The sequence below is a fragment of the Lontra canadensis genome, unplaced genomic scaffold (genome assembly GCF_010015895.1).
Source record: "Lontra canadensis isolate GAN:19392208 unplaced genomic scaffold, GSC_riverotter_1.0 scaffold5, whole genome shotgun sequence".
Classification (NCBI taxonomy): Eukaryota; Metazoa; Chordata; class Mammalia; order Carnivora; family Mustelidae; genus Lontra; species Lontra canadensis.
Window position 1 is genome coordinate 14,029,878 of NW_022630999.1, and position 26,536 is coordinate 14,056,413.

The 26,536-nt window shown below is 42.8% G+C and overlaps 1 protein-coding gene across 2 annotated transcripts in view; it reads right to left on the reverse strand.

The window, feature by feature from the left end:
• The window catches only part of ARL15 (ADP ribosylation factor like GTPase 15), a 397,345-nt gene that overhangs the window by 364,252 nt on the left and 6,557 nt on the right, over positions 1–26,536 (reverse strand). Inside the window, exon 2 of one of the 2 annotated variants that reach the window (XM_032851464.1) lies at positions 1,663–1,719. The exons of the other annotated variant lie outside the window; for it this stretch is intronic. Coding sequence (XP_032707355.1) covers positions 1,663–1,719 — 57 coding nt within the window. The remainder of the gene's footprint in view (positions 1–1,662; positions 1,720–26,536) is intronic. 2 annotated transcript variants of the gene reach the window in all.

Genomic DNA, 26,536 nt, shown 5'->3' on the forward strand with positions numbered 1-26,536 from the left:
GCATCGGGCTCTCTGCTCAGCGGGGAGCCTGCTTCCTCCTCTCTCTCTGCCTGCCTCTCTGCCTGCCTGTGATCTCTGTCTGTCAAATAAATAAAATCTTTAAAAATAAATAAATAAATAAATAAAAATCTGATTCTTCTTAAATTCAACTTATGGCTGAAAACTGCTCACTTTAATGGAAGTAATGGGACCTAGAGCTACGGAGCACTTCCCACATCCCAGCCAGTGTACGAGTTACCGGGGAGGATCCAAGGATAAACGCAAACTCGGCTCGCTGCCCTCAACCCTACAACCTGTGTTCATATCATTTACCTCGAATTCTTGCTTTAACCATTTGACAAGTTCCTTAAACTTGTGTGCACACCTGTGAAGGATTCTTTTGTACACGATGGGAAACAAAATCATGAAGTTTTTAAATCCTTCCTTAGGAAATAATTTGGTCTTCAGAAGTAAGTATCATTGTATTTCCTGTCCACGGTCTCAGAAACCCCTCCACCTAAGCCTTCAAAGGGAGAAGACAACACTTTTGTTGCTGAGTCTTAAGACTGGAAAAGTCCTTTCATGCTCTTCCACACAGATACCACTCCAGGTTTCTGAATTAAGAAACTAACTCAGGGCATTTGAGTCAACTGATACAGATGGATGTGGGGAGGAAAAAAAAAAAAAAATGCTACAGTGGGTTGGGATTTTCTTTTTCTGCTGCAAAATACATCCTATGCACAATAAAGTATATAAAGGAATTATGTAGTTCAAAGAATGACTATAAAGCAAACACCACATACATGCCGTTCAAGTTAAGGAGACTATTACTGAAGCGTTTAAGGCTTTTTTTTCCCCCTTCCCTCCAATCTCCTAGGGCAGAGTTTCTCAACCTCAACACTATCAGCATGTTGAGCCAGATAATCCTTACCTGCTTAACCAGTGTGGGGTTGGACGCTTAGTAATAGCCCCGGCCTCCATCCACTAGATGCCAATAGTACCACTACCCCTTACCCACCCCCAGCTCAGCTGTGGCAACCAAAAGGTCTCCAGCCATTGCAACGTAACCTCTGAGAGCAAAATTCACTCATTGCTGACAACCACCACTGCCCTGAAAGGTAACCTCTAAAATTCTAAGTGTCTTTATAATGCATCTTTATATATGTAGTCCTACAACAATGCACTGCTCAGTTTTGGTATTTCTGAACTTTGTAGAAATGAAATCAAACTGCATGTATTTTCCTGTGACTTGTCTTTTTTCATTCAAAATTATGAGTAAAATGTATTGTCAATTGTACAGCTGGAGTTCATGTACATTTCTTAGGTCATCTATTTCTGTGTCTGTATAGCATACTAGGAAATTAAAACTCCACAATTAATCCAGTCCATTACTAACAGACATTCCTAACACTGTGTTTTTATGAATACTTCTAGGGCCAGTCGCTGCATAAGTCGTCTTATAATTACACAACAATTTTCTCTGAGGCATATACCTAGGAGTAGATTTGCTTGTATCACAGAATATGCTGGCATTCAACTTTATGGTTTTCCAAAGTGAGTGTAGAAATCTACACACCCACCAGCAGTGGAGGGCAAATCCCGTGGTTCCATGTGCTCTCCAACACTCAGTTCTTCATATATATTTTCACAACATTTGGTACTGCAGAAATACACAACGCTTACCGTGTGAATGCCAATTCTACAAACGGCAAATGAGATCTGGATACATTCAGACATTCTCTACGAGATTAAGAATAAGAAATTACAACTAAATGTTTGTCCCACGGAACGGACTTCTCCCCCCTTGACTTGCTTCCCTCTTTAAAGAAAATCTGCTGTATTCTGACATCTGCTTTGTGAACAAGTGGCAGAATTTTTTTCCCTCCTGTTTGTTCCAGGCCAGCTCACCTAAGACCTTGTCAATAACAGAGTGTGGGGCACAGGGCTTTAATCACGGACTAGAAAGCAGGGTCTTCAATCGCAGTAACAATTCAATTCAGTATCATATAAGAAATGGGATTGGTTGTAATGGCTTGATTTCATTTCAATTCTGCTCCAATATCCAATTTTTAATTCTTTGTTAGCAGTAGTTTTATAAGCATTTATGTAGTTCAATTCTTGGGCCATAAATGTCTACAGTCCTTATGGAAAAGTAACTTCGTAGGGGCGCCTGGATGGCTCAGACAGTTACGCAACCAACTCTTGGCTCAGGTCGTGCTCTCAGGGCTGTGAGACTGGGCCCCACATAGGGCTCTGGACTGGGTGTGGAGCATCCTTGAGATTGTTTCCCCCCTCCCTCTCTGGCCCTCCCTAAAAAAGGAAAAGTAACTTTGTAGAAATGAAAACCTCCTAGTTAAATACTGAACATTTTGAACGGGCTGCATTTAGAGAAGACTGAGGTTCTCAGTCTCCGAGTATCACTGCAGTATTCCCTTTAGAATTTACCACTTCTCCCAAATCAAGTTCAGATTCCTAAAACTCGTGCCCACTTGCAAAACCATGCATACCAAACACAAATATGATTTTAACTGGAGAAACGTCTGCACATTAAGTTGGTAGATAGTCAAAATAACTCTGTACAGTTTGACATTGTTTTTATGGTTATTGTAAAGAACTTCTACATAAACATTTATAATACTACAAATCTCAGTCACAGTTGTCATCCATTGTGCCAAGGAAGCAGAGCTACAGGATTCCTGATTCCCATGGTAGCCAAAATGCTTTTAAAGATCTATTCCTTCTGAAGGTCAAGAAGTCCTACCAGATTGATTCTTCAAAAAAGTCTGACTCTAAGAAATTAAACTCTGGAATACTGGTAAGGAAAAGATTGGAAGCCAAAGGCGCTGTATACATGAACATCCAAATAAAAAATAACACTGGGGGTTAAAAAAATCAAACTCAGAAGATAATTTGTTGGGTGAAGTTCTTAATCTAAACTTTGAGAAAGTTCCATTCACTGGTGCTACTGGTTCAGGACAAGTGACTGATGACTTAGTCTCGGGGAATGTTTCATTAAGCTATCATCACCACTACTAGGTTTCTTTATTTTCAATGAAAAGCCTTACTGAAAATACCCCGGGGCAAGGCTATAGGCCCCCCCATCAGCTAGGAGACAGAATACTCACTACACCTAGTCCCACATTCATTCTTCCCTTCCACCTTTGATTTAACAACCCTCAGTAAGCTGAAAAGGTTATTTCCCCCCAAGCGACAAGTAACTAACTTATTTTCAGTCGCTTGGAATAAAAAATTCTATTGTCCAGCCATCCCTTGAGCTAGGGATGGTCCTGTAACTCAATTCTCCATAACAAGATTTAAGTAAAGGGCGAACATAGGGAACAGACGCTAAGAGGGACCCTTCTCGCTCTTCTGCCTTTCCGAGCTTTCTCCACTCTGCAGAAACAGCTTGTAGTCTGTGAGACTGGCTGTAGCTCCAGAGACTTCCTCAGCGGGAGGGCACCCTGAGAAGGACAGGCCCATGAAGAGGAGCCCAAGCATGAGTGAGCCTGGGGACACGCGTGACAGTGGAGCTGCCACACCAACCCCTCCACACTCAGTACGTGGAACAGAGACCAACCCTGAACTTGTTTAAAACCCGTTTTGTGTCTCTCAGCCTCCTAATCCTAACTGCTACTGAGCACTATTTGTAAGTAGATGTCCCCGGGGCCGTAAAGGAGTCCTAAACTTTGTCATTAGAGAGGGACTCTGTGAGAGCTTTACCTTTCAAAAGGGAGATGTTCATTGCTTAGTTATTAAAAAACCCACTTTCCACTCCTTCTTTTTTACATTCCCAAAACGTAAAAGTACTGTTTTGGGATTGCTAACGCCATTACCCTGAAAATCCTGAACTTAACTGCATTTTCTTCTAACTAACCTTATTATCTCATTCCTTCCTCCCCTTACCAATACACAGTGCCTTCACGTGGCATCCCACCGCTGGCCCAGCAGCAGGACCACCATCCAGCTCTAGCAGCCTTCTGCACTACGGTTCTCGTGAATGGCGTCTCTCCTCTAATTAGAGGGAGTCAGATAAAGAGGGCTGAAAGCATAATAAACTTCCTCTGGCCTTGGTAGAAGAACCAGTAGATACTTAAAATGGATTAGCTCATATTCTCTCCCTGTACAGATGCTCTATTTGCAAGAACTCATTTTAATGGTAAACCCGTGGGACATAATACACAGCTGAGAATGAAAAATGAGTAATTATTTCCAATTAAAGAATGAAGCTCTACCCTAGATAAACTCTGACCCAGTAGCCTCTAAATCAGCATCGATAAATCTACATGCAGACGTGCCTAAGAACTAAAGAAATGTTCTCCACAATAGCCTTCAGAACAATCTCCTCTTTGCAGTCTGACAAAAGTGTAAGACAGATGCTGTCAAAATTAAGATCTGTTAAGATAGGTCTCTAGAACAACATGTGTAATCCAGAAGAAAAATACTCAAGTTGAAATAGGATTACTTACAGTTTACTGTTGTTTTCCCTAAGAAATTTCAAAGGTGAGCATGAAAATAAAGGAGAAAAAAAAAAAAAATCAACAAGAGGTCAGCAAATGTTATTTACTACAACAGTCCAAAATGAATTTCAAGGTATAACAAATTTTCAGTTCCAGAGGGTGTAAAAACACTCCATTTCTCTTCTTCTAAAAGCTATTTCAATAGCCTGATGTGTTATGCAACCCATCCTGATGTAAAGATGGTCATGTTTCCTTATTTTCTCCTCTGTAATGCTACGTGTGGGAAGATTAAGAGGTTTATCTAGGCAAGGCCAACTCTGTAGAGTACTACGAGTAACATCAGAACTGGGGCAACAGGAGAGGAGGAGGGAAAGCAGTTAGAAGCCCTTCGAAGGAGGCCTACACCTGGCTCATCTCTTGCCAAAGAAAGCAACGATCTAGCAGGTTCTCTTGACAGCATCCCAAAACAAATGCGCTAGAGGCATAGATGCAAGATTTGGGGGAACTGTGGACAGAGAAGACCCGTTCTAGTGCATTCCACGGTGCATGTGAGCCTCAAAGTGCTGGGTGGGTGGAATCCTCCCTCAGTAAAGGTCATGTCAGTCACCATGCTTTAGTCATTCCTCCAGACTGACAGAAACAAAGCCCTGGGAATGCCACTTACTTCAGAACACAGTATTTTCCTTCTGTGAGTGTTGGCACTGAAAACATTAACAGTGAATTATTTAACAACTCCCTCAGTATGCTCTAAAGGTTACTTTCCCCAAATAAATAACTTTTTTAAAAAAGTCTTAAGTGTTTATTTATAAAATATAATTTTGTTTACAAAACGTAGAGGATTTTGTTCCTCAGCATCTATTTTATAGCTTCATGAGAGGGTGACCATGAACCTGGAAAGAAACATTTGCACCTAAAGCAAAGCTAACAAAATTGGCCTCTTGACATTTTCTACATTGTTTTCCGGTGTCAAAGTGCCACCATCATCCCAAGAGCACCTATACCTCCCAAGGGATCACCAGCTGTCTGGCTATGGGATACAGGAGTTCACCTAGTAATTTAAAAAGAAATCCTTGCCCTCACCTGTTAAACACAGACACAGACACAGACAGACAGACAGACAGACACACACACACACACACACACACACAGCCCATGCATGAGCTTTCTGTGAAATTCAGTCACAAAGATCTGAAAAGCCATCTAGCAGAAATAACCTCAGAGATTGAAGTCATGTAGCAGAAATAATCCAACACACGCATAAATCATCCTACCAAAGTTTATTGGTTTCATCACAGCAACGTTTTGGCCAATCTTCTGCAAACAGCACTGAAAGTCACAGGTAAGACCTACACAGATGATTTTGGCTCAATATTGAAGAAAATTCTAACTTAATAGTTAGAATTAATAGTTAGAATACTATTAAGTTAGAATTTTTGAAAATTCTAACTTAATAGTACAAGAAGGAATAAAATGCTCTTCTTATTTACCAGATTAAAAATTAATACCACTTGCCTTGGGGGAGTTTACGCCTTCACTTTTTATGAGGCAGTGGGGATAAATTCAATCCAAACAAACAAACAAAAACCCCTTATTATGCTGAGTGAAATAAGTCAATCAGAGAAAAACAATTATCATACGATCTCTCTGATATGAGGAATTGGCGAAGGTCCTGGGGGGTAGGGAGGGAAAAAAATGAAACAAGATGGGACCAGGGAGGGAGACAAACCATAAGAGGCTCTTAATCTCAGGAAGCAAACTGAGGGTTGCTGGGGGGTTGGGGGATGGGAGGGATGGGGTGCCTGGGTGATGGACACTGGGGAGGTATGTCCTATGTTGAGCTCTGTGAATTGTAAGACTGATGATTCACAGACCTGTACCTCTGAAACAAATAATACATTCTATGTTTAAAAAAACAAAACAAGATTTGCCTGGGTGGCTCAGTTGGTTAAGCAGCCTTCGGCTCGGGTCATGATCCCAGCCTCCTGGAATCGAGTCCCCATCCGGCTCCTTGCTCAGCAGGGAGCCTGCTTCTCCCTCTGCCTCTGCCTGCCACTCTATCTGCCTCTACTCACTCACTCTGTCAAATAAATAAATAAAATCTTTAAAAAACAAAACAAAACAAAACCTTGCTGAGCATCATTAACGTGACAGGCATTGCTTGGCAAATATTACGTATTTACGTATACAAAGATAAAGGAGACCAAACCCTGGCATCAGTGGTATTCTAATGCAGGAGAGTGATTTAAAAGACTCGTGACAGACAACGGCAATAGAAAGAAATGTGTTCAGCATAATGAGAGGTATGTACAAAGGGGTTTAGGGAGACATGGTGGGAGTGCTGAACCCACTGAAGACTTTCTAGAGGGGGAAACCTCCTTAACAGAGTTCTAAAAGATTAGGAGTTAGCTAGGTGAAAGGAAGTACAGAAGATAGTTCCAGCTGAACATGACCCGAGTAGAATCATGAACCATCACAGGATGGGCAAGCATCCGAGGGCTACTGGTACAGGCCTTAAACATCCTATTTTTAAAGAATCGCTTCTCAATCTGTTATTGGTCCTTACTGTCTACATACTACCTATGATGCATATTAATACGCGAAACACGGTCCTTTTAAGACTTAACCTCTAACTGCCTGCACTAAAGGAAGCTCCTTTTGTCCAGGATTTTATCAAGGATTAAGCAGCCTGTCAAGTTACAAAGCCCGCTCTGCCTCTAGACCGCTGCAGACGAAAAAGGCTCACCACCCAAGCTTGCTACAGCTGATTAAACTAGAAGGCCGTCCATCCACAAGCTGGCCAACAACCATGGTGTGGCCCAGAAGGGAGAGCTGGGCTAGACCAATCATTCTTGCTCTCCAACATATGAATGGAAAAATACCAAGAAGATGAAGCAGTTAGCAGAGGGAAGTGAAGCTGAGAGAATACAAAAAGCAAAGCTATTAAGTAACTTCATGACCATGAAGAATCGCAGCGGCCTGCATTCAGGAGGAAGCCAAAAGTAGGACTAAAAGTAGGACTAAAGCAGAGAAGAACAACTCAGTTATCTCAAGAAGTAGATACAAGGGCGCCTGGGTGGCTCAGGGGGTTAAGCCTATGCCTTCGGCTCAGGTCACGATCCCAGGGTCCTGGGTCAAGCCCCACATTGGGCTCTGCTCGGCGGGGAGCCTTCTCTGCCTGCCTCTCAGCCTACTTGTGATCTCTCTGTGAAATAGATAAATAAAATATTAAAAAAAAAAAAAGATATAGAGAGATACAGCTAGGTGAAGAATAACTGAAAAGAGCTACAGAGAAGTTGGTTTCTAAGTGAAAAAGTTATATATCCTCCAGCTTCTTCTGCAACTATATATGGCAATGTGACCAAGTTCTGGTCAATGAGATTATCAGAAAGTCTGAAATCTTCCAGAGGGAAGTACACTCCTCCAAACTGTCTCCACCCTGCAACCTGGAATGCAGAAGTGATGGCAGGTGCTCTGGCAGCACTCTGAACTAGGAGTTTAAAGTCCACACGCTGAGCAGCAGCATCATAGGGCCCTAACAACTTCCACACTTACCTGAGAAGAAAGACAAGTATCTACCTTGTTGAAGCCACTACTTTCCAAACAATTCCAACCCTAACAGATAAGTTGTAGAGACCGTGTAATCTCAACAAGAAGGATAGTCCCTTAAGACAGTTAAATGGAAGTGTGATGCATTCCACTTTACACTAGTATTTTCTTCAATGTAGAGGTGGGGAAACCACAGTCAGCACATGACAGAACTAGGATTTGGGAACCCAAATCTTTCAGACTTGGGAGTCCAAAGTCTTTAATCATTAAAAACAAATGAATGCAAATGAAGTCAAAGAGAGAAAACCAAGTTCACAAGTATTTGATGGTTCTGATACTTGACTACCAAAGCCCATTTAAAAAAACCGAATGCAGTAGCACTTACCAACCACAGACAACACTTCTGACAAATCTCCATGACCTTCTAGACTATCTAGACATAAAGACTCTCCCAACACAAGTATTCTACTCTCAGTACCTAGGGAAAAGGCGCATGGCCACCAGAAACTGAATATAGGCACCAGCCCCTTGTCCATGGCAGAACTCTGCCAAATTCTGATTTTAAGGAGTGGAATGGACTTCTAAGAGCACGGAAGATTACTGAAGAGACCTGCAGTGCATATTTTGTTTAAGGTGGCAAAGAAGTCTTTCTCATTAACTGTAAGGAAAAGAATGGCCCATACACAGTGACAAATGGAAGAGCTCAGTATTAATATTTCAATCCCCAGGCAATGGCTGGCCCTGGGATGCTTCACTGCTGCAGCGTGGTAACATGGTCATCCTTTTGAAAGGCTCGGGAGTTTAGATGACCAAGTTGAGGGCCGTGTTCATGGCATTAATCCTCCTCATTAAGTAAATACACATTAGTACCGAGCACCTACTTTGTGCCCAGCAGTGTCCTCTGTGCAATAGACTAAAGCAGTGCACAGAGCCCCTGCTCTCATGAGGTCTACACTCTAGTGGCTGTGCCAGCAAAACCAAGTAAGTTAGGGTGCGCCTGAGTGGTGCAGTCAGTTGGGCATCAGACTCTTGGTTTTAGCTCACGTTGTGATCCTAGGGTTGTGGGATCGAGCCCTGCGTCGCACTCCGCACTCAGTACGGAGTCTGCTTGACACTCTCTCCCTCTCTCTCTGCTCCACCCACCACTCGCACACACTCTTAAATCTTAAAGTTAGAGCGTAAGTGCTATAAAGAAAGTTAAGAGTAGAATGTGGAAGGGAGAATGGATTTGAGCTATTACTAATTTTGAGAGCAGACATGGTAATTCTAATACTATGGACAAAATGAGGGAGGACAGAAAAACTTTCAACAACTTTGCTTCGAAAATCCCTGCTGTAGACAAACACAGAATTCTGCCATGAAAAGTCACAGCATTAGACGCTGGACTCAAGAGCCCACAGATCCTTATTAAGAAGCAGTTCAGGGGGGCACCTGGGTGGCTCAGTGGGTTAAAGCCGCTGCCTTTGGCTTGGGTCATGATCCCAGGGTCCTGGGATCGAGCCCCGCGTCGGGCTCTCTGCTCAGCGGGGAGCCTGCTTCCTCCTCTCTCTCTGCCTGCCTCTCTGCCTACTTGTGATCTCTGTCTGTCAAATAAATAAATAAATAAAATCTTAAAAAAAAAAAAAAAAAAGAAGAAGAAGCAGTTCAGGGAGCCACTAGGAGTATAGATTTGGGGCTCAGACTTCCTGGAATCAAATCCCAGCGACACAACTTAAGGTTTGTCAGACCCTGGGCAAGTTACTTAACCACTCTACATCTTAACTTGTCATCTGTGAAGTGAGGATAACAGCAGTACCTACCTCAAAGAGTATGAGGATTAAAGGAGTTCTAGAAGGAAACCTCGTAAGCTCCAAATTTGTGTTTGCTTACTTTTAAAGTGAGTGTCTACTGTGCTCCAGGCACACAAATTCCTGTACGCATATGCACTCAGGAGCCCCAGACCTGGAAGGCCCAGGAGATGAGCTCTGCCGTCAGCTTCTAAGGACACCCTGGATCCAGCCCTGGTTTCATTCTCCAGGTGGCTCTTCCTGCTTATCTTCACATTCCAGGGCTATGACTTCTCCCTACAATCACGGTCATCCAGCACACTAACTCAAGATCCTCTAAAGAAACGTTCTACCTCCTGCACTGTTGGTGGGAATGCAAGCTGGTACAGCTACTCTGGAAAACAGTATGGAGGTTCCTCAAAAGGGGAAAACAAGCTACCCTATGACCCAGCAACCCCACCACTGGGTATTCACCTTACAGATACAAATGTAGTGATCCGGAGGGGGCACGTGCCTATAAACATGAATGTTTATAGCAGCAATGTTCACAATAGCCAAACTATTGAAAGAACCTAGATGTCCATCAACAGATGGATGGATATAGAAGATGTGGTATATATATACACAATATATATGCACAATGGAGTATTATGCAACCATCAAACGAAATCCTGCCATTTGCAATGACGTGGATAGAACTAGAGGGTATTACACTAAGCGAAATAAGTCAATCAGAGAAAGACAATTATCGTACGATCTCACTGATATGAGGAATCTGAGAAACAAGACAGAAGATCATAGGGGAAGGGAGGGAAAAATAAACAAGAAGAAACCAGAGAGGGAGACACAGGACACTCAATCTCAGAAAACAAAATGAGGGTTGCACAAGAGGAGGGGGGTGGGAGGGATGGGGTGTCTGGATGATGGACATTGGGGAGGGTATATGCTATGGTGAGTGCTGTGAATTGTGTAAGACTGATGATTCACAGACCTGTACCCCTGAAACAATTAATACATTATATGTTCATTTCAAAAAAAAAAAAAAAAAAAGAAGAAGAAGAAATAAAGAAATGTTCCAAAGCCAGAGGGCTTGGCTCCTACCACAGACCTGACACTCGAGGGGGAAACCCCAAAACTCATTCTTTTCAGCCAGACCCCATATTGCTGTTCAGCCAGCCAATTTCCATCTACGCAAAAACAGAAGAGGTTTTAGTCTATGTTATATTAAGTTTAAATGGCCAATTATCTCAACATTTTAACATTCGTTATTAACGTGTTAGGATATTTTGTAATGACAGGCATCCAGGTGACAATGCATTGCCCAACTAGACACCTAGGAATATTGTTAGAGTCATAAGGAAATCATCTTTTAAATATGTGGGTTTATCCTCTATTTTTTCTCTCCCACTTTTTTTTGTATGTAATTGAATACAACCTTTCAGCACTGCCCTTCTGCTGTCAGCTATTCTGGTTTTAAACTTATTTTAAGCCTCTACCTTGAATATAACATGATGCTTATATTGTCAAATGTATATTTCAAGTCCTCAAAATATACAAGTGGTCAAGCCCTTTCATTAAATCAATACCTCCATAGTTGCTTATGAAAATGACTGTCCTGCCCAGAAACACTGGTTACAGAAGAACATGGTCCAACCATTTAAAGAGTCAAAAAGCAAGGCGCCTGGGTGGCTCAGTTGGTTAAGTGTCTGGTTAAGCCCCCACATCAGGCTCTCTGCTCAGCGAGGAGTCTGCTTTTCCCTCTCCCCCTGCTTGTGTGCTCTTGCTCTCTGCCAAATGAATAAAATCTTTAAAAAAAAAAAAATGAAGAGTCAAAAAGCTTATTGGTTTATGAATTAGACTGTCTGGACTTCGTTTTTCTGATTGTGGAAAGGGAAGAAAGCTAAGTATGACCTTTGAGTTTAGACAGACCTGTGTTCAAATAATTCAGGGCATGACCCCAGAAAACTTACATGTTCTGAGCCTTAATAACCAGTCCTCAGACATGAGAAAAGACTACTACTAACCTTACTGGACCAAGTACACAAGCATCAGGTGCTTGGAAAAGAAGAGACATTCCCTCAAACTCACTGAAGCCCAGGCCAAGCAGTCCCCATCTGCCGCTGGACAGTGTCCCTGACAGGTCCCCCAGCCACCAACCCCCCTCACCTCTGAATAATCCAGTGTCCATGCTGCTGTGGAGAGAGCAAGATTTCAACATGCAAATCAGGTCCCATTGCTTCCTGCTTAAAACCACTTATTAGTTTAAGCATAATCTTAAATGAAACTCAACTCCCTAGGATAACCTCCTGGCCCCAGAGGATCCTGTCCAGCTTCCCTCTGGAATCTGGCTTCAAGACCCATTTCTTTGGGCCACTCTTCAATACCAGATACCCACCAAATTCATGATGTCTATGAACAGACATACCGCTTTCCCACATTTGCTGAAGACTAACGACCCCAATATCAAGGCACTTGGGGGAACTACTTGGGATTTTCTGTGAAGTCCCAGGGCTGCCTGTGCCCCGCTCAGGTGGCTAGAATCTACCTACTTGTGGTCCCCAGAAACTCCACACAGTTCCTTTTTTTCCCCAAGGGACACTACTTTTTGTCTTGTAGGTTTTATCCCCGTCCCTAAAGCTGACTGCTGGGTAGCACAGGCCCTCTCTCCTTGCAGTTCACATCCTTGCCGCCCACCTTCTCCCCAAGGTGTGCATGCTGGCCCTTCTTACTGCATGGCTTCTACTGCTATTTAATAAGAAATGGGCAGATCCAGGGCAGTGGACCAAAAAAACAAAAATTCCTTGTGAGGTCTGCATACTCCTTGTCCTTGTTTCTGATTGTGTGAATAAGCAAGCCTCTTAAACTCCTATCCTCTGCCTCTGGGAGGGTCAGTCTCCCCCAAACCCCGTTCCTCACTCTCGGGCCAGACAATGGATTCACAACCCACAAATAGGGTGGCCTACAGCCCCTTGCAAGCCACTCCCTTCAGGTGAGTCATTATCATTTCTGAGGGCAGAGCTCTTAATCAAGGGTTCCTTCAAGACGATTAATAAAGAAAAAAAAAGATGGTTAATAAAGGCAAATGAAACACTATCACTGAAACTGTATAGAGCCATACACAATTTAAAACCATGACCCTGATTATCTTAAAGTGAGACTTCCTTAAAATTAAGAGACTACTATGCGCTGGATGTCTCGCGAGGTCATCTCTGTCCTCACAACTAGAGCCACAGGAGCATTTCTTGGCCTGTCAGATGAAACGCTGAGAAGGCATTACCAGCACATGGCAGCAAAGGGACAGAACTTCGATTTCTACCTAGGTCTGATTCTCAACGAGTGGTTTTCTAACTACATCCCAGGCAGGGTTCCAAAGAGACAGCTGGATATTTAAGAAATGTTTTTTATAAAGAGAACTGAATTTTTATTAGAGACTGAAATGAAGAAAAGCATACTCCAAAGCACTGTACATGAACTTCTAACACACCAGAGACTGCCCACGCACCCCTACCCCCCACCCACCGTGTGCTACCAGAGTAAGGAGTTTTTGTCAGGGGGAGGGTCAAGCCTCAGAATAAAACCTGTATTCTGCCTTCTGGTGGGCGATTTAAGATGAAACTACTTTAAAACCTGCAAACTTTGCAACTGTGATTCCATTATGATCTTATTTTTCCCTTAATGTCACAAAAAAGAAACACAACCCAATGAACCTGGAAGATAATCCCTCAGTTGTCATCCATCTAAATGGTTAAGTTAAAAATCCTCTAAATCTAGGGGCGCCTAGGTGGCTCAGTGGGTTAAAGCCTCTGCTTTCGGCTCAGGTCATGGTCCCAGGGTCCTGGGATAGAGCCCCACATTGGGCTCTCTGCTCCGCGGGGAGCCTGCTTCCTCCTCTCTCTTCTCTGCCTGCGTCTCTGCCTACTTGTGATCTCTGTCAAATAAATAAATAAATAAAAATCTTCTTTTAAAAATCCTCTAAATCTAAATTCAGTTTTGTGTTTATCAAAACAGCTGCATTGTCCTCACTGATCTAGAACACATCACAACAAAAGAGGAATTGTAAGTTTGTAAAAATCATCTATACTAAAATAGAATTTAGATATCTGAGTTCTGCATAAGATGGGTTGGAAAGAATTCCACTGTTTAAATGAAAAGAAACATTTGAAATCTGCCCCTACACCACAGTGATTTTTAAATAACTCATGGTAAGCGGAGAGATGGTCTCACATTAGGGCCAACTGATAAGCAGGGGAGAAACTGAAAGAAATCTTGCCATCTACTTTACCTTCTCACTCAATCCATGAACCCCTTCTAAAATGTCCTTAACAGGTTGGAAGCAGCCCCTGCTATCATTTCCTGTTCACAGCCAATGGTAGGCGAACGATCATCTATGGCCCAAATGTGGCCGGCTGCCTGATTTCATAAATAGCGTTTTTACTGGACCACAGCCACATCCATCTATTTATGTATTGTGTTGGGCTGCTTTAGTGCCACAATGGCAGAGCTGTGTAGTTAAGAAACAGACTGTATAGCCTCCAAAGCCTAAAATTTTTACTAGCTGGCCCTTTACAAAAAAAGTTTGCCTACCTGTTCTAGCCCACCAACTGGAGTTTTCTCCAAGCAAAGAACTGTATTATAGTCATTGTTTCAGGTGATAGTTCAGTAGATACAGGGTTACCTTTGTCTTATCTATGGTGCCCAAGGGCCTACCAAACATTAAGCTCTCAATAAGTATTGGACTGGGGCGCCTGGATGGCTCAGTGGGTTAAAGCCTCTGCCTTCAGTTCAGGTCATGATCCCAGGGTCCTGGGATCGAGCCCCGCGTCCGAGCCCCGCGTCCGGCTCTCTGCTCAGCGGGGAGCCTGCTTCCTCCTCCTCTCTCTGCCTGCCTCTCTGCCTACTTGTAATCTCTGTCTGTCAAATAAATAAATAAAATCTTAAAAAATAAAAATAAAAAAAATAAAAAGCTTTAAAAAAAAATTGGATTAAGGGACGTTAGATAAGAAGGGAGAGGCGGGGAAGAAAGATGTATAGGGCTTTTCTTCTCCCAAACTAATTTGACATTTATCCTTCATGGAATATTTTAAAAACTAATAGATCCCTTTTCTTGTTATTTGAGCACAGGGTTGTACATCTGAATTAAAATCCATGATGTGAAGTCAGTATTCCATTTCAAGCAAATAAACACAAATTAAAACATTGTTTTATGAAAGTCGTTAATTTTGAACACCCAGGAAAAGGCTACCCACACCCACTCTTAGAATATTCATTTGTTGCTGTGGTTTTAATATCACTCACCGCAATAATATAAAGCAATTGGGCTAAATTATCTTTGCCTCCGACATGAACTCAGCACTCTGGATTCGGGAAATGGAAGAGAATTGCTTTAAAAAAGAGGAGTGAATCAAGCCATCAATGAGCTTGTTAGAGCTTGATTCATCTCCATCATTTCTTCCTAATCATACATTTTTATGTTGGTTTTCAAGACTTCTGTATGAAGAATTAAAATATGCATCACTTCCTACACAGCTCTCTATAATTTTGACTTTTTAAGCAACTCGCTTCATTATACTTGTGTTCTCCTATGTAACAAAGAATCTGATTTCAAGAGTTTTAAAATTAGCAACTGAAGATCTATTCTTGTCATGGAATCAAAAGAGAAAAACGTTACTCAGTCTGTTTTCTGCAACTATTTAAATTCCTGAGCACATGTAATTCCCGATAAAACGATGAGCACTGAGAAGACAAGGAATGGAATATCGAAATATTGAATAATGAAATATTGGTGATTTCACTGAAATATTAATATTTAATTAATGCAATTTAATTAATTTAATTAATATGAACTACTATTTCATTGAAAATATTCTTGAATAATGAACTATTCATCTATGGGTATTTCCAAGGATAACCAATGCAGTTAGATGTTCTTAAATCAAGATATATTTGGGAACACTAAAGCATCACTCACACAGGACACTATTGCCTACACACTCAGGATACAGAAAAACGGCAGTCTGAGTCCACAGAAATAGAGAACAGTTCCACTTCAGGCTCAAGAAGTAATCCTGCCCACAGCCCAAGATCAGGGCTGTAGGAGCCCTGAAAAAGTCAGGCAATGCAAAGGAAACCCAGGAAGGATCAAATAATCCTATCTAAAGGACCCAGTCTTTTAAATATGCAACTTGAAAACCGCAACAAGTCATGGGGAGATTTAGGTTACACTAAGAAATTTTACTGGTGAACTGTAGGATGTACAATATCTATACAAAATAGAACAGAAATCCAACAGTTCCAAGAGGCTTCCTACACCTAGCACAGGGAGTTGAACCAAGAACTAGCTGCAGGCAAGAAAAATTACAAATGACAAAAACCTGCAACAGTATCCAATAAATGAGCCCAGTACTCCGTCTTCTCCAACTTGCGGCCCCTCTGGAAACATCTCTAAGGAAGGAGGCTAAAAGAGCTAGCCAACCAAGCACATACTAGGGGAACAAGGTCTCAAAAGAAGAAATGACTTTCGTTGCAACAGTAAGTCTGGGGAACGACCTCAGAAAAGGGGCCTGCTGAGTTTAAAGGGAGTAGTTTTGGGGTGCCTGGGTGGCTCAGTGGGTTAAAGCCTCTGCCTTCCCAGTGTCCTGGGATCGAGCCCCGCATCGGGCTCTCTGCTCAGCAGGGGGCCTGCTTCCCTTCCCCTCTCTCTGCTTGAGTCCCTGCCTACCTGTGATCTCTGTGAAATAAATAAATAAAATCTTTTAAATAAATAAATAAATAGATAGATAGATAAGTAAATAAAGGGAGTAGTCTCATTTGGCCAAACAACTCAGGTTGCAGCTCCAAGCAGAGCTGGCCTACAGACAGGTGCACGCCACCGTGGGCCATGCCAGGACCTTTCACCCCCAGAAATCAGAAATAGCGGCCACTTGGAACACTAACTCAGCAGCTGCAGTATCTTTAAGCCAATTACTCTGCACTGTGTTTATCAGATGGAGGTAGGAAGGTTTTTGAAAAGCTGGCACTGGGAAAATGAATGGAATTGGACTAGAATTTTTTCAGTAACCAGCATACCCTAAGTCCTTATTTCATACTGAAAGTCCCAGTCCAGGGGTGCCTGGGTGGCTCAGTCAGTCAAGTGTTGGGTCATGATCCTTGGGCTCCCTGATCAGCAGGGAGTCTGCTTCTCCCTCTCCCCCGCTTGCACTGTCAAATAAATAAAATCTTTAATTAAAAAAAAAATCATACAAAAAACAAAAACACAAAAAAAGAAAGTCCCAGTCCAATAACCAGAGGAGAGTAGTTCAATAATAGCAGTTTAAAAGTGCTTAGGATACTAAACTCCTTTAAATGCTTTCTGCATTTTAACTCTGATGAAGGTACTATTATCATGACCATTTTGCATACAAGGAACGTGGGGCACAGCAGGTAAAAACCAGAGAATGCCAAAGCAGGCAGTATGGACCCCAAGGTCTAGGTCCCTTACCATTCTCTGTGCAGCCTCTTGGCCCAATCACCTACTTTGCAGCCGTCCCATGTTCCTGTGCCAGGCTCTGGCAACAATGAGGCCCACAACCCAGCCCTGCACGGTGACACACCATGCTTGGTCAGGTGAAAGATCCAGGAACTAAGGCCTGAGGTGGGGCGGGGCAGGCTCATTAGCACCTCTGAGCCAAAACACAAATGGATACCTTAGCCAGGCAAGGAGGAGCTGGATTTCTGCCACACTGATCCCCTAGGCCAGGCATCCCTGCAGCGTTCAGTGTATGCCTTCTGTTTAAGGCAGCGCCAAGGGCAGCCCTGGAAGGAGCCTCAATTCAGTTTTGGTAGTCAAAGGCTGGGGGAAGACGACTTAAATGAGACTAGGAGGGAAAAGGGGGACTTACCAACCAAGTCCTAGCTCTGATCATTTTAAATAGGTAGAAGTTGGGGGGCGGGGTGGGACAGGATCATGCAGGCCATTTAGGCTTTACGAACACATCCAGATTACCACGCAATGGTTCCGGAACACAGCGCGCCAGACTACCTCCCAGGCTGCCCTAGCAGAATGGCCCCAAGCAGTTCTGCCTTCAGAAAAACTGGCCCCACAAGCTGCCTAAGACCAGCTTTCGCCAGCTTCAACAGTTTCTGGACTCAGCACTTCAAACCATCAGTTCCCTGCCCTGGGAGTCTGGTGCCAGCCGGGACCCCGACCCTGGGAGCCCCTCTGTGGCTTGTGCCAGGGCAACCAAGTCCCAAGAGTCCAGTCTCCTCCCTCTCTAGGGACCAGGACACCCTTGGAAGCTCAACTCCTCTTAGCAGAAAAGTATAGGCAGAAGGTGTAAAGATCTGAGATGTGGGTTTATTTATCTGAACTAAGACCCTCCCCACCCCATAGCACTACCAACTTGGACTTAACCTTCCGCCAAACACCTAACCAAAGAACTGCTAGATCAAATTCTTTTGGGGAAAGCACCCACCTGACTCCATCTTTCACGTTACAGTTACCCTGACCTCACATTGCTTGGTGCTTCCTCTCCAACAAGCCCCCCTCACACGAATCCCCCTCCCCAGCCTTACAGAGAGCCCTCTGGCAGGATGTATGTCCCCAAGTAAGTTGATTAACTTTTCAAAGTCTCAGTTTTAACATCTGAAAAATGGAGCTGATACTAGTTATCTACTTCACAGGGCCCTTAGAAAGTGCCTGCCAACCTTGAAGGCATTCTGCTAAGTGAAGCAAGTCAGAGAAAAACAACTCTGACAGGACCTCGAGGCACAAACCAGAGCACAGATAGAACAGAATGGTAGTTGCCTGAGGCAGTTTGGAGAGTGGCAAAAATGGGTGAAATGAGTCAAAAACTATAAACTTTTAGTTACAAAATTAAAAAGTCCTAGGGATGAATGTACAGCATGGTGACTTTAGTGAAAGATACTGCATTGCATATTTGATGGTAGATCTACGAAGTTACGAGGGAAAAAAACTGTTACTATGAATGGTGAAGGATATTAACTCAATTCATTGTGGTGTTCATTCTGCAATCTATACAAACATCGAATCATTGTGTTGTACACCTCAGTTATACCTCACTTAAATACCTTCATTGTTGATATTGGCAGGTATTTTCTGCTCTGAGGATGAGCAAGAGGAAGCATCAGAGAGGGGATCTGGCACTGTTCTGGAGTACACGTATTATTTCAGTGACTCCTCACCAAACCCAAGGGGGGATTAAGAGTAATTCTCCCCCACCTCGCAGAGGAATAAAGCACTGAGCAGTCACTTGCCAAAGACACAGTGAAGGTGAAGCAGGGCAGCTTACCCCGGCAGGTGGAGGGTAGGTGAACCATGAAACCCCTCCACACCCAGAAGTGCTTTGTGAAGTATCCCATCCAACCTCAATTCCCTTGAGATCTTCAAGGCTCTCCAGACCACTCCTACTCCTCTCAAGACTCAGGAAAAGGAAGGGCACCTGAGTAGCTCAAGCATCTGACTCTTGGTTTTGGCTCAGGTCATGATCTCAGGGTCTGGAGATCTAGCCTGGTGTCAGGCTCCACACTCAGCAGAGGGACTGCTTCTTTCCCTCTCCCTCCGCCCCTCCGCACCCCTCCCCCACACACTCATGGTCCTTTTCTCTAGGATAAACCTTAAGGGTTGTGGGGGAGACAAAGGACAAGGAGTTCTAATACCCAGCGCTCTCAACCTCTCCTTCTCAAGGACACTCACTGACCTTCACCTCATTCACTGAGGATATCTGAACCTGGCTCAGCCTCTCACTTGGGAGTCCTGCCATGGTCCTAGCAGCTTTGTCATCCACGAGCATGCTCCATCCAATGCCTTGGCTGTATTTCTTCTTCTCCTAACCTCCCATCTTTTCCATTGCCAACCGTGGCCACACTAGAGCTTCCCCTCAGAGAACAGCTCTACCTCTGTGATCTTAAGTTCAAATACCCTTCTCTAACCACAATGAACTCTCCTTCCCTCCAGTTTTCTTAACACTCCCGAGGACGCCTAATACTCAACCTCATCAAGACCACCAGTCCCTTGTGCATCCTTTACCTTGTTTGCCCTTCCAACAAGTCAGCTCACAGTCTGTCGCCTCAACCATGGTCCTGCCATTGTCCTAAATGTCTGGAAGAAAAAAAAATTCACAACCCCACCAGATTCAGGCCACTGTTCAGTCATGGCTTCTGAACTTCACACCACACAGCAACTGACACTTCCAGTTCCCCGGTCATTACTCACCGTCGCTCTTTAGCTTCAAGCCCACTCAGCCAAGCCCATACTCCACCACATTTCAGTCACCATCGGCCACGGGACCTCCTAGTCTACTTCATCAGCATTTATCCATCTTCAGTTTGGCCCCATGTAAAGAGGAAAGGTGCCCCTCACTGTCCCCGGCCCCTCCAGCTCTGGCTCCTTCCTCTTCCCCTTCATGGAGCAATTCCCTGACAGACATCACTGCAGCAGCGTCAACACCTCACCTCCTACCAGGCCTGAGCGCACCCTGGCCCACCCAAGTCAACGCAGACTCAAATCCAGTGGCCACTTTTCCGTCTTTGTTTTCATGATCTCTGGGCAACATTGAACACAACTGGCCACTTCCTCATTCTGAAAGTTCTCCCTTCTCAGCCTGCTTGACTCCATACTCCCTGGGGTTTTCTTCCCAATCTTTCACTTCTCTCTCAGCCTCTGTTTCTGGCTCTTTTCCTTTTTTCCAAACCCACAAAAACTCCTTGCCTACTATATGCCTGCATGAACTGAGGGGCTGGGCTTCCTGGGGACTCTTCTCTTCCTACTCTGCATGACCCTCCCAGAGGGCAGGCTCATTCATGGCTTCAGGTATCATCTAAGTGGTGAAGACTGGGAATGGAGACATTAGCCCGACATTAGACAAGTTCTAACTCCCCCACACCACAGCCAGGACACTCCATTTCTCTAGACCATAGTTTTCTAATCTCGAGATAACAGTAATGAAAGAACATGAGAAACACTTAACACTGTGGCTCCCACATGATAATATAATAGTCTATGGCAAGGAACAACAAAGGCACCTACTGTTTTTTACTTCATCTCCAGGAGTCCTCTCTGAGCTCCCACCAAACCTACATGAAACCTCAACTCGGATTTTGCACAAGCATCAAAAACTCAGCAACACCAAGATTAAATTCCTCATTTTTCTCTATCATGCCGTTCCTTCAAGGATGATCTACCCCAGTACATGACCCCACGAGCCACCCCAAAACTTATGGTGGTTTTAAAAGATGCCCACAAATTCTTCGACTTCCTCCTACCAAGAGGTGGTATCCATCTCCTGCCCTGGACCCTGAGCTCACCCGCGGGACTGCCCTGATGAACAAGATACAGTCCACGTGGTGCCACGAGGCTGCTGAGGCTCAGTCAGAAAAGACTGGCAGCTTCCGCCAGTTTCCTTTGGCACATTCACAGTGAGACTTCCGCCTGGACGTGAGAAGTACAATCCCTCCGATGCAGCATGGAGACAGACCATGCCGAGAGATGCCCCCAGGAGTCCACACTCTTCAAGCCCCCCAGCTGTTTGGCGGTTCCCAACCCCAAATGCAAGACAAGTGTATGAAGAAGACTTGAGATGAGCCCAGTCACCATCGGACTGTAGCTTCCTGAGGGATCCTGAAGCGAGACCAGCCTAGCTGGCCCTAATTTACCTCCAGATTCATGAGTCAACGAGTTCTTGTGCACGGCCACTCTTTGAAGGGGATTCGTTAACACGACAGAGAACCAGAATAATGCTCAAGCCAAAAATCTAAGGATTCCCTAAAATTGCTGTTCTCGCCTCCTACATCCAATTGCGGAATTGAAGCAATTCTTTAAAGCATCTACTTCTGCAGATCGGTCCTACTCCTGACTGGTGGTGAATACGATCACTCCATTCCTGAACCAGGAAAACCGCTCCCTGTCTTCCTGCTCCCATCTGGCCTCCCTTCCCCATCCCTCACAGTGCAGCCGATCAGCCCAAGGCAGTCCAGGCAAACTTCGGAGGTTCCCATGACATGACCCTCGCTGGGCTGCGCAGCTCCAAGCACATCCACTGTTCTTGACTCTGCTCCAGGCACACCGAGTCCTGGGAGGTCCTTAAAGTGTGCGGTTCACTTACCCCTGAGTCTCTGCACAAGCTGTTCCTTCTGCCTGGCTCTGCCTGTCACTGGGCCAACTCAAGTCCAACACTACAGATTAAAAAGGACTCCTCTTGGAAGCTCTCTTGGGCCCTCAAGTCTAAGTTAAGTTTCCTCTCAGACACTCCCTCTAAATGTAACCTTTACTTCCCTCTAAATGGAATGTGCCACTCCAAGACATAACTGCCTATTTTTCATCTTCTCAGAGTGTAAGCTCCCTGACAGTAGGCCAATGGCTCACTCACTTGTATCTCCCTAGAGCCAGGACCACATCAGAACCTAAAAGGATCATAAAAATTAGAGTTGTTTCAGTGAATGACTGATAAATTATATCAAGGCAACTCCATCACTTAAGAAATAAAACTGGAAGGGGGCACCTGGGTGGCTCAGTGGGTTAAAGCCTCTGCCTTCAGCTCAGGTCATGATCCCAGGGTCCTGGGATCGAGCCCCACATCGGGCTCTTTGCTCGGCAGGGAGCCTGCTTCCTCCTCTCTCTCTGCCTGCCTCTCTGCCTACTTGTAATCTCTGTCTGTCAAATAAATAAATAAAAATCTTAAAAAAAAAAAGATTTAAAAAATAAAACTGGAAGAATGCAAGACAGCTAGCTCTTCCCGAAAGTATACAGAAAGGACTAAAATTTTTTTGAAATGAAATGAACACTTGAGATTACCTAATTAATCCCATCTTTTTACAAATGAAGAAACAAGTTAATGAGACTGATGGGCTTGCCCAAACCTCCACACCTGGTTGGTGGCAAAGACAGGAACAAAAATCAGGTCAGTTAACTCCCATGGTATCACTGTGACATGTCCGAATCTGAGTAAACCACACAGCTGAATAGCACAGGAATTTCAGAATATGGCCAGTAAATTCTCAAGATTAGGAGTCTGTTTTATAATCCTCTTGTATTATATTATTCTCATGCCTGAACATACAGAGTAGCTTTGGGCAACTTTCAATTTCTTTGGAGTACACACCCATCAGAATGAGTAGTGAAAAGGACTGACAAGTAATATTGGTGAGGATATGAAATAAGTGTAATTCTTACACTGGGAGAGGTCCAATTGGTTAGTACAGCTGCTTCGGAAAAATGTTTGCCAGTATTTAGTAAACCTGAACATACATGTACCCAGTGAGCCTGAAATTCCATTCTAACCAATGGAAGTTAGTATCTCCACCAAAAATATGCACTAGAAAGTTTGTAGCAGATTCCAAATATCCTCAAAGTGAAAACAGTCTAAATGCCCAACAACAGAATGGATGGACAAGTAATGATATATTCATAATTACACTGCAACAAAAAAGAACAAATTACTGATTCATACAGTGTGGATGAATCACACAAGCATGCTGAGTGAAAGAAATCCTAAGCATATCTGTGATTCCATTTATGGGACATTCGAAATCAGGCAAACCTAATCTAGTTCAGTACTACCCGGAAAGGGACAGAGAGAGACTTCTGGAGTGTTGGAAAGGTTTTACATCTCCGTTTTGGGGGTGATAACACGATACAGGTACATATAAACTTAGCTGTACTTTTGAGACTTGAAGTACAACTTCAAGTGCACAATTAAAATTGAGTAAACGAAAAATCAAAAAAGATAGGTGCACATCAGCTTTATAGAACCTTATGTTCAATGTAATACAATATAATCTCATTCAACCCTCAAAAGAGCCCTTAAGTTTTGTAAGTATTATTTACTAGTCATGGTTGAGTTCAAAAAAAATCTCTGAATCAGAAGAGAAAGAAAGAGGGAATAAAAAATGATAGTTTAAAAAAAATCAACTTTAACATTCTTTTTGGGACTTTTCTTTTTGTAGAACAGACCCAAAAGCGTGTTTTATCCAAGGTCAAGGACAACTTTAATGTCCAGCTCTTAAAAGGTACATGAAAGGATGTGTTCCTACATGGTGTTTAGTTAACTCCACAAAGATTGTACACTGCCAGTTTTGAAGAGGAAAAAAAATCCCTAAGGTGTCACTGACGCAGGGCAGGAGACAGGGGAAATCAAGGACATAGAGAGACTCACTTTGTCTACACTTCTATTGATACCATTATATTGAGTCATATGGACTCATACCAATCAGTACAGAAAAATCTAATGTGATTTTTTTAAGTACAGTTTATTTTTTTTATCAGTGCTAATCATCACAGCAACCTCTGATGCTGTCTCAATTTAGCACAAGAGAAAATTGTGATTGAGAGTGATTTGTCTTAGACCAGGTTCCCAGGATTTCACATTTTAGAAATAAGTGCATTCTAAATATATATATACCTTCATCCAAATGAACTTGAGGACTAATACAGGTATGTCATGTTTTTATTCTGCTAGATAAAAACATTCTGAGAGAGACACTATCATTCACTATCATTTCAGAGTAGACCATATAATCTAACATCTACAAAAAGTTGCAATATTTTAAGTCTCTAAATGTATGATTACTTTGCAACACTTTCCTGATTTTTCCATTTTGCTATGGACAGATATTTGAACAACACCTTAGATCACACAGGTAATAGGTGGAATATCCAGGAATCAAATACAGAACATCAAAGTTCTTTTTCTTCTCTGCTGCAATAGTAGGCACAGATTAAGATCATGGACATGTCACCTTATGACAACCAAGGCAGCTGTGAGGACTCCGCTCCGCCTAACCCTCGGTTTCCTCAACAACAAGATAGGAATAAATACTCCAATACCACTCAGGGTTGGCGAAAGGGCTAAAGGAACAGCAGAATCCCATATTAAGCACTTCCTGCAGAATCACAGAACAAATTCTTAAGGGTTAATCAGCAGCAGCACAAACTTTATTATGTAACTTTGACTTAAACACTGGCTGATTCTATGAAGCACCGTTTAAGTGCATTACTAATATTAATTTATTTAATATCAAAAGCTTTAAAATGCAGGTACCTTTGGATCCTACAACTCTACTTCTAGAATTTGATCATAAAGCAGAAACACCCCAAATGATTAGAAACACTGTATGCAATAATCCCTCTTTTAGAGATTCACCATGTAATCTGCATATTAAAGGCTATACAATATAGAAACTTGTTTTACTTTGATCCAATTTTTAAAGTTACTTGGCACTGGAATTGCTTTTTGTAACAAGACTCATTTAAGTACCAGAGAACTACCACTCTTGGGGCGCCAGGGTGGCTGAGTCTCTAAGTGTCTGCCTTCCGCTCAGGTCATGATCCCAGGGTCCTGGGATCAAGCCCTGCATCCTGCTCTCTACTCCACGGAGCCTGCTTCTCCCTCTCCCACTCCCCTTGCTTGTGTTCCCTCTCTATCAAATAAATAAATAAAATCTTAAAAAAAAAAAAAAAAAAAGAATTACCACTCCTTATAATACACTAGCATAAAATATCCAGAATTTATGCAGAATATTCATTTCAGTGTTATTTATAACAGCCAAAATCGGAATAGAAAATATTCAATGGAAAGGTGATTAGTTAAAAAAAATTATGGTTTGTCAGTATATAATACAGGAAACTAATGAAGAGAAACTTAAATTTTAAGTATTCATACAAGTAAAAAAGCAGGTTATGAAACTATCTTCATTACGATGAAAATGTTAACTGGTTCTTTCTGGGTTACTGGATTACAATTTCCCCCCACTGTGCTTTCCAAATTTCCTTTTACTTTAATAATATGTTACCAAAATAATCTGGCCTTTCACTGGCAAGAATAGGCATATATATATGCAGAGATGTTAATAGGATTACAAAATGATTGTTATCAACTGTAAGACAGGAAGCATAATACTGAAATGCAAATGAAATTTCATTTATAGGACTCACTGTGTAGTACTAACAAGTAAACATCTACAAAGCATGCCTCAAAACCAACACCTATGTTCTTCTGAGCTGCTCACAAAATGCAAATAAGATCTACATATAAAAGTGTAAATGGTATTATCCAAACCAAAAACAAAAAAACAAGTATCTATGGATATATATGAGTAACATTTATTGATCTCAAAAACAGGAAATTTTCAAGAAGGGTGGCAGGTTACAATTTCTGTAAAATTATATTTAATCTATTGTTAGTATATTCTTCATACATACATGCAAATGTAAAAATGCAAAAACAATGCATGAGAATGACATCCACTAACTTCAGTACAGAGAAGGGGGAGCAGCAGGCTTTAGCTCTTGCCTTAAAGGTTTTTTTTTTTTTTAAGCAGTTTTGAGCTAAAATGGTAAGATGTTAACAACTGTTCATCAGAGAGGTAGGGAGGTACACAGAAGTAGGTTTTATTATTTTCTGTACTTTTCTGAATATTAAAAATAAAACTTTGAAAGAGCTATATTTTGTTGTAGCTCCTGACTCCGTGATTAGGAACCGGTACAGTCCTTCAGTGCCTCAATCAGTGGCCCTGGGTGGTCATCCACTTCTCCAAGAGTAAGGCCAGGGAAGCAGCTACGCTGCTGGAAAAACACCCAAGAATCCCTCTCAAGGAGAGAGGGACACGAGGGACACAATTCCATTAGATAATTCCTCAACCCCGAGAAGCAGTCCAGAGGTCAGACCAGTGCCCAGCAAATCTAGGTACAAAGGAACCTGATAAATGAGACTGGCCGGCAAATCCAACTTTTCAAATGGGTCCTCCCAAAACCATGTAGGTGTGTTTGGCTATGAGCCAAAAAGCAGAGAACCAATG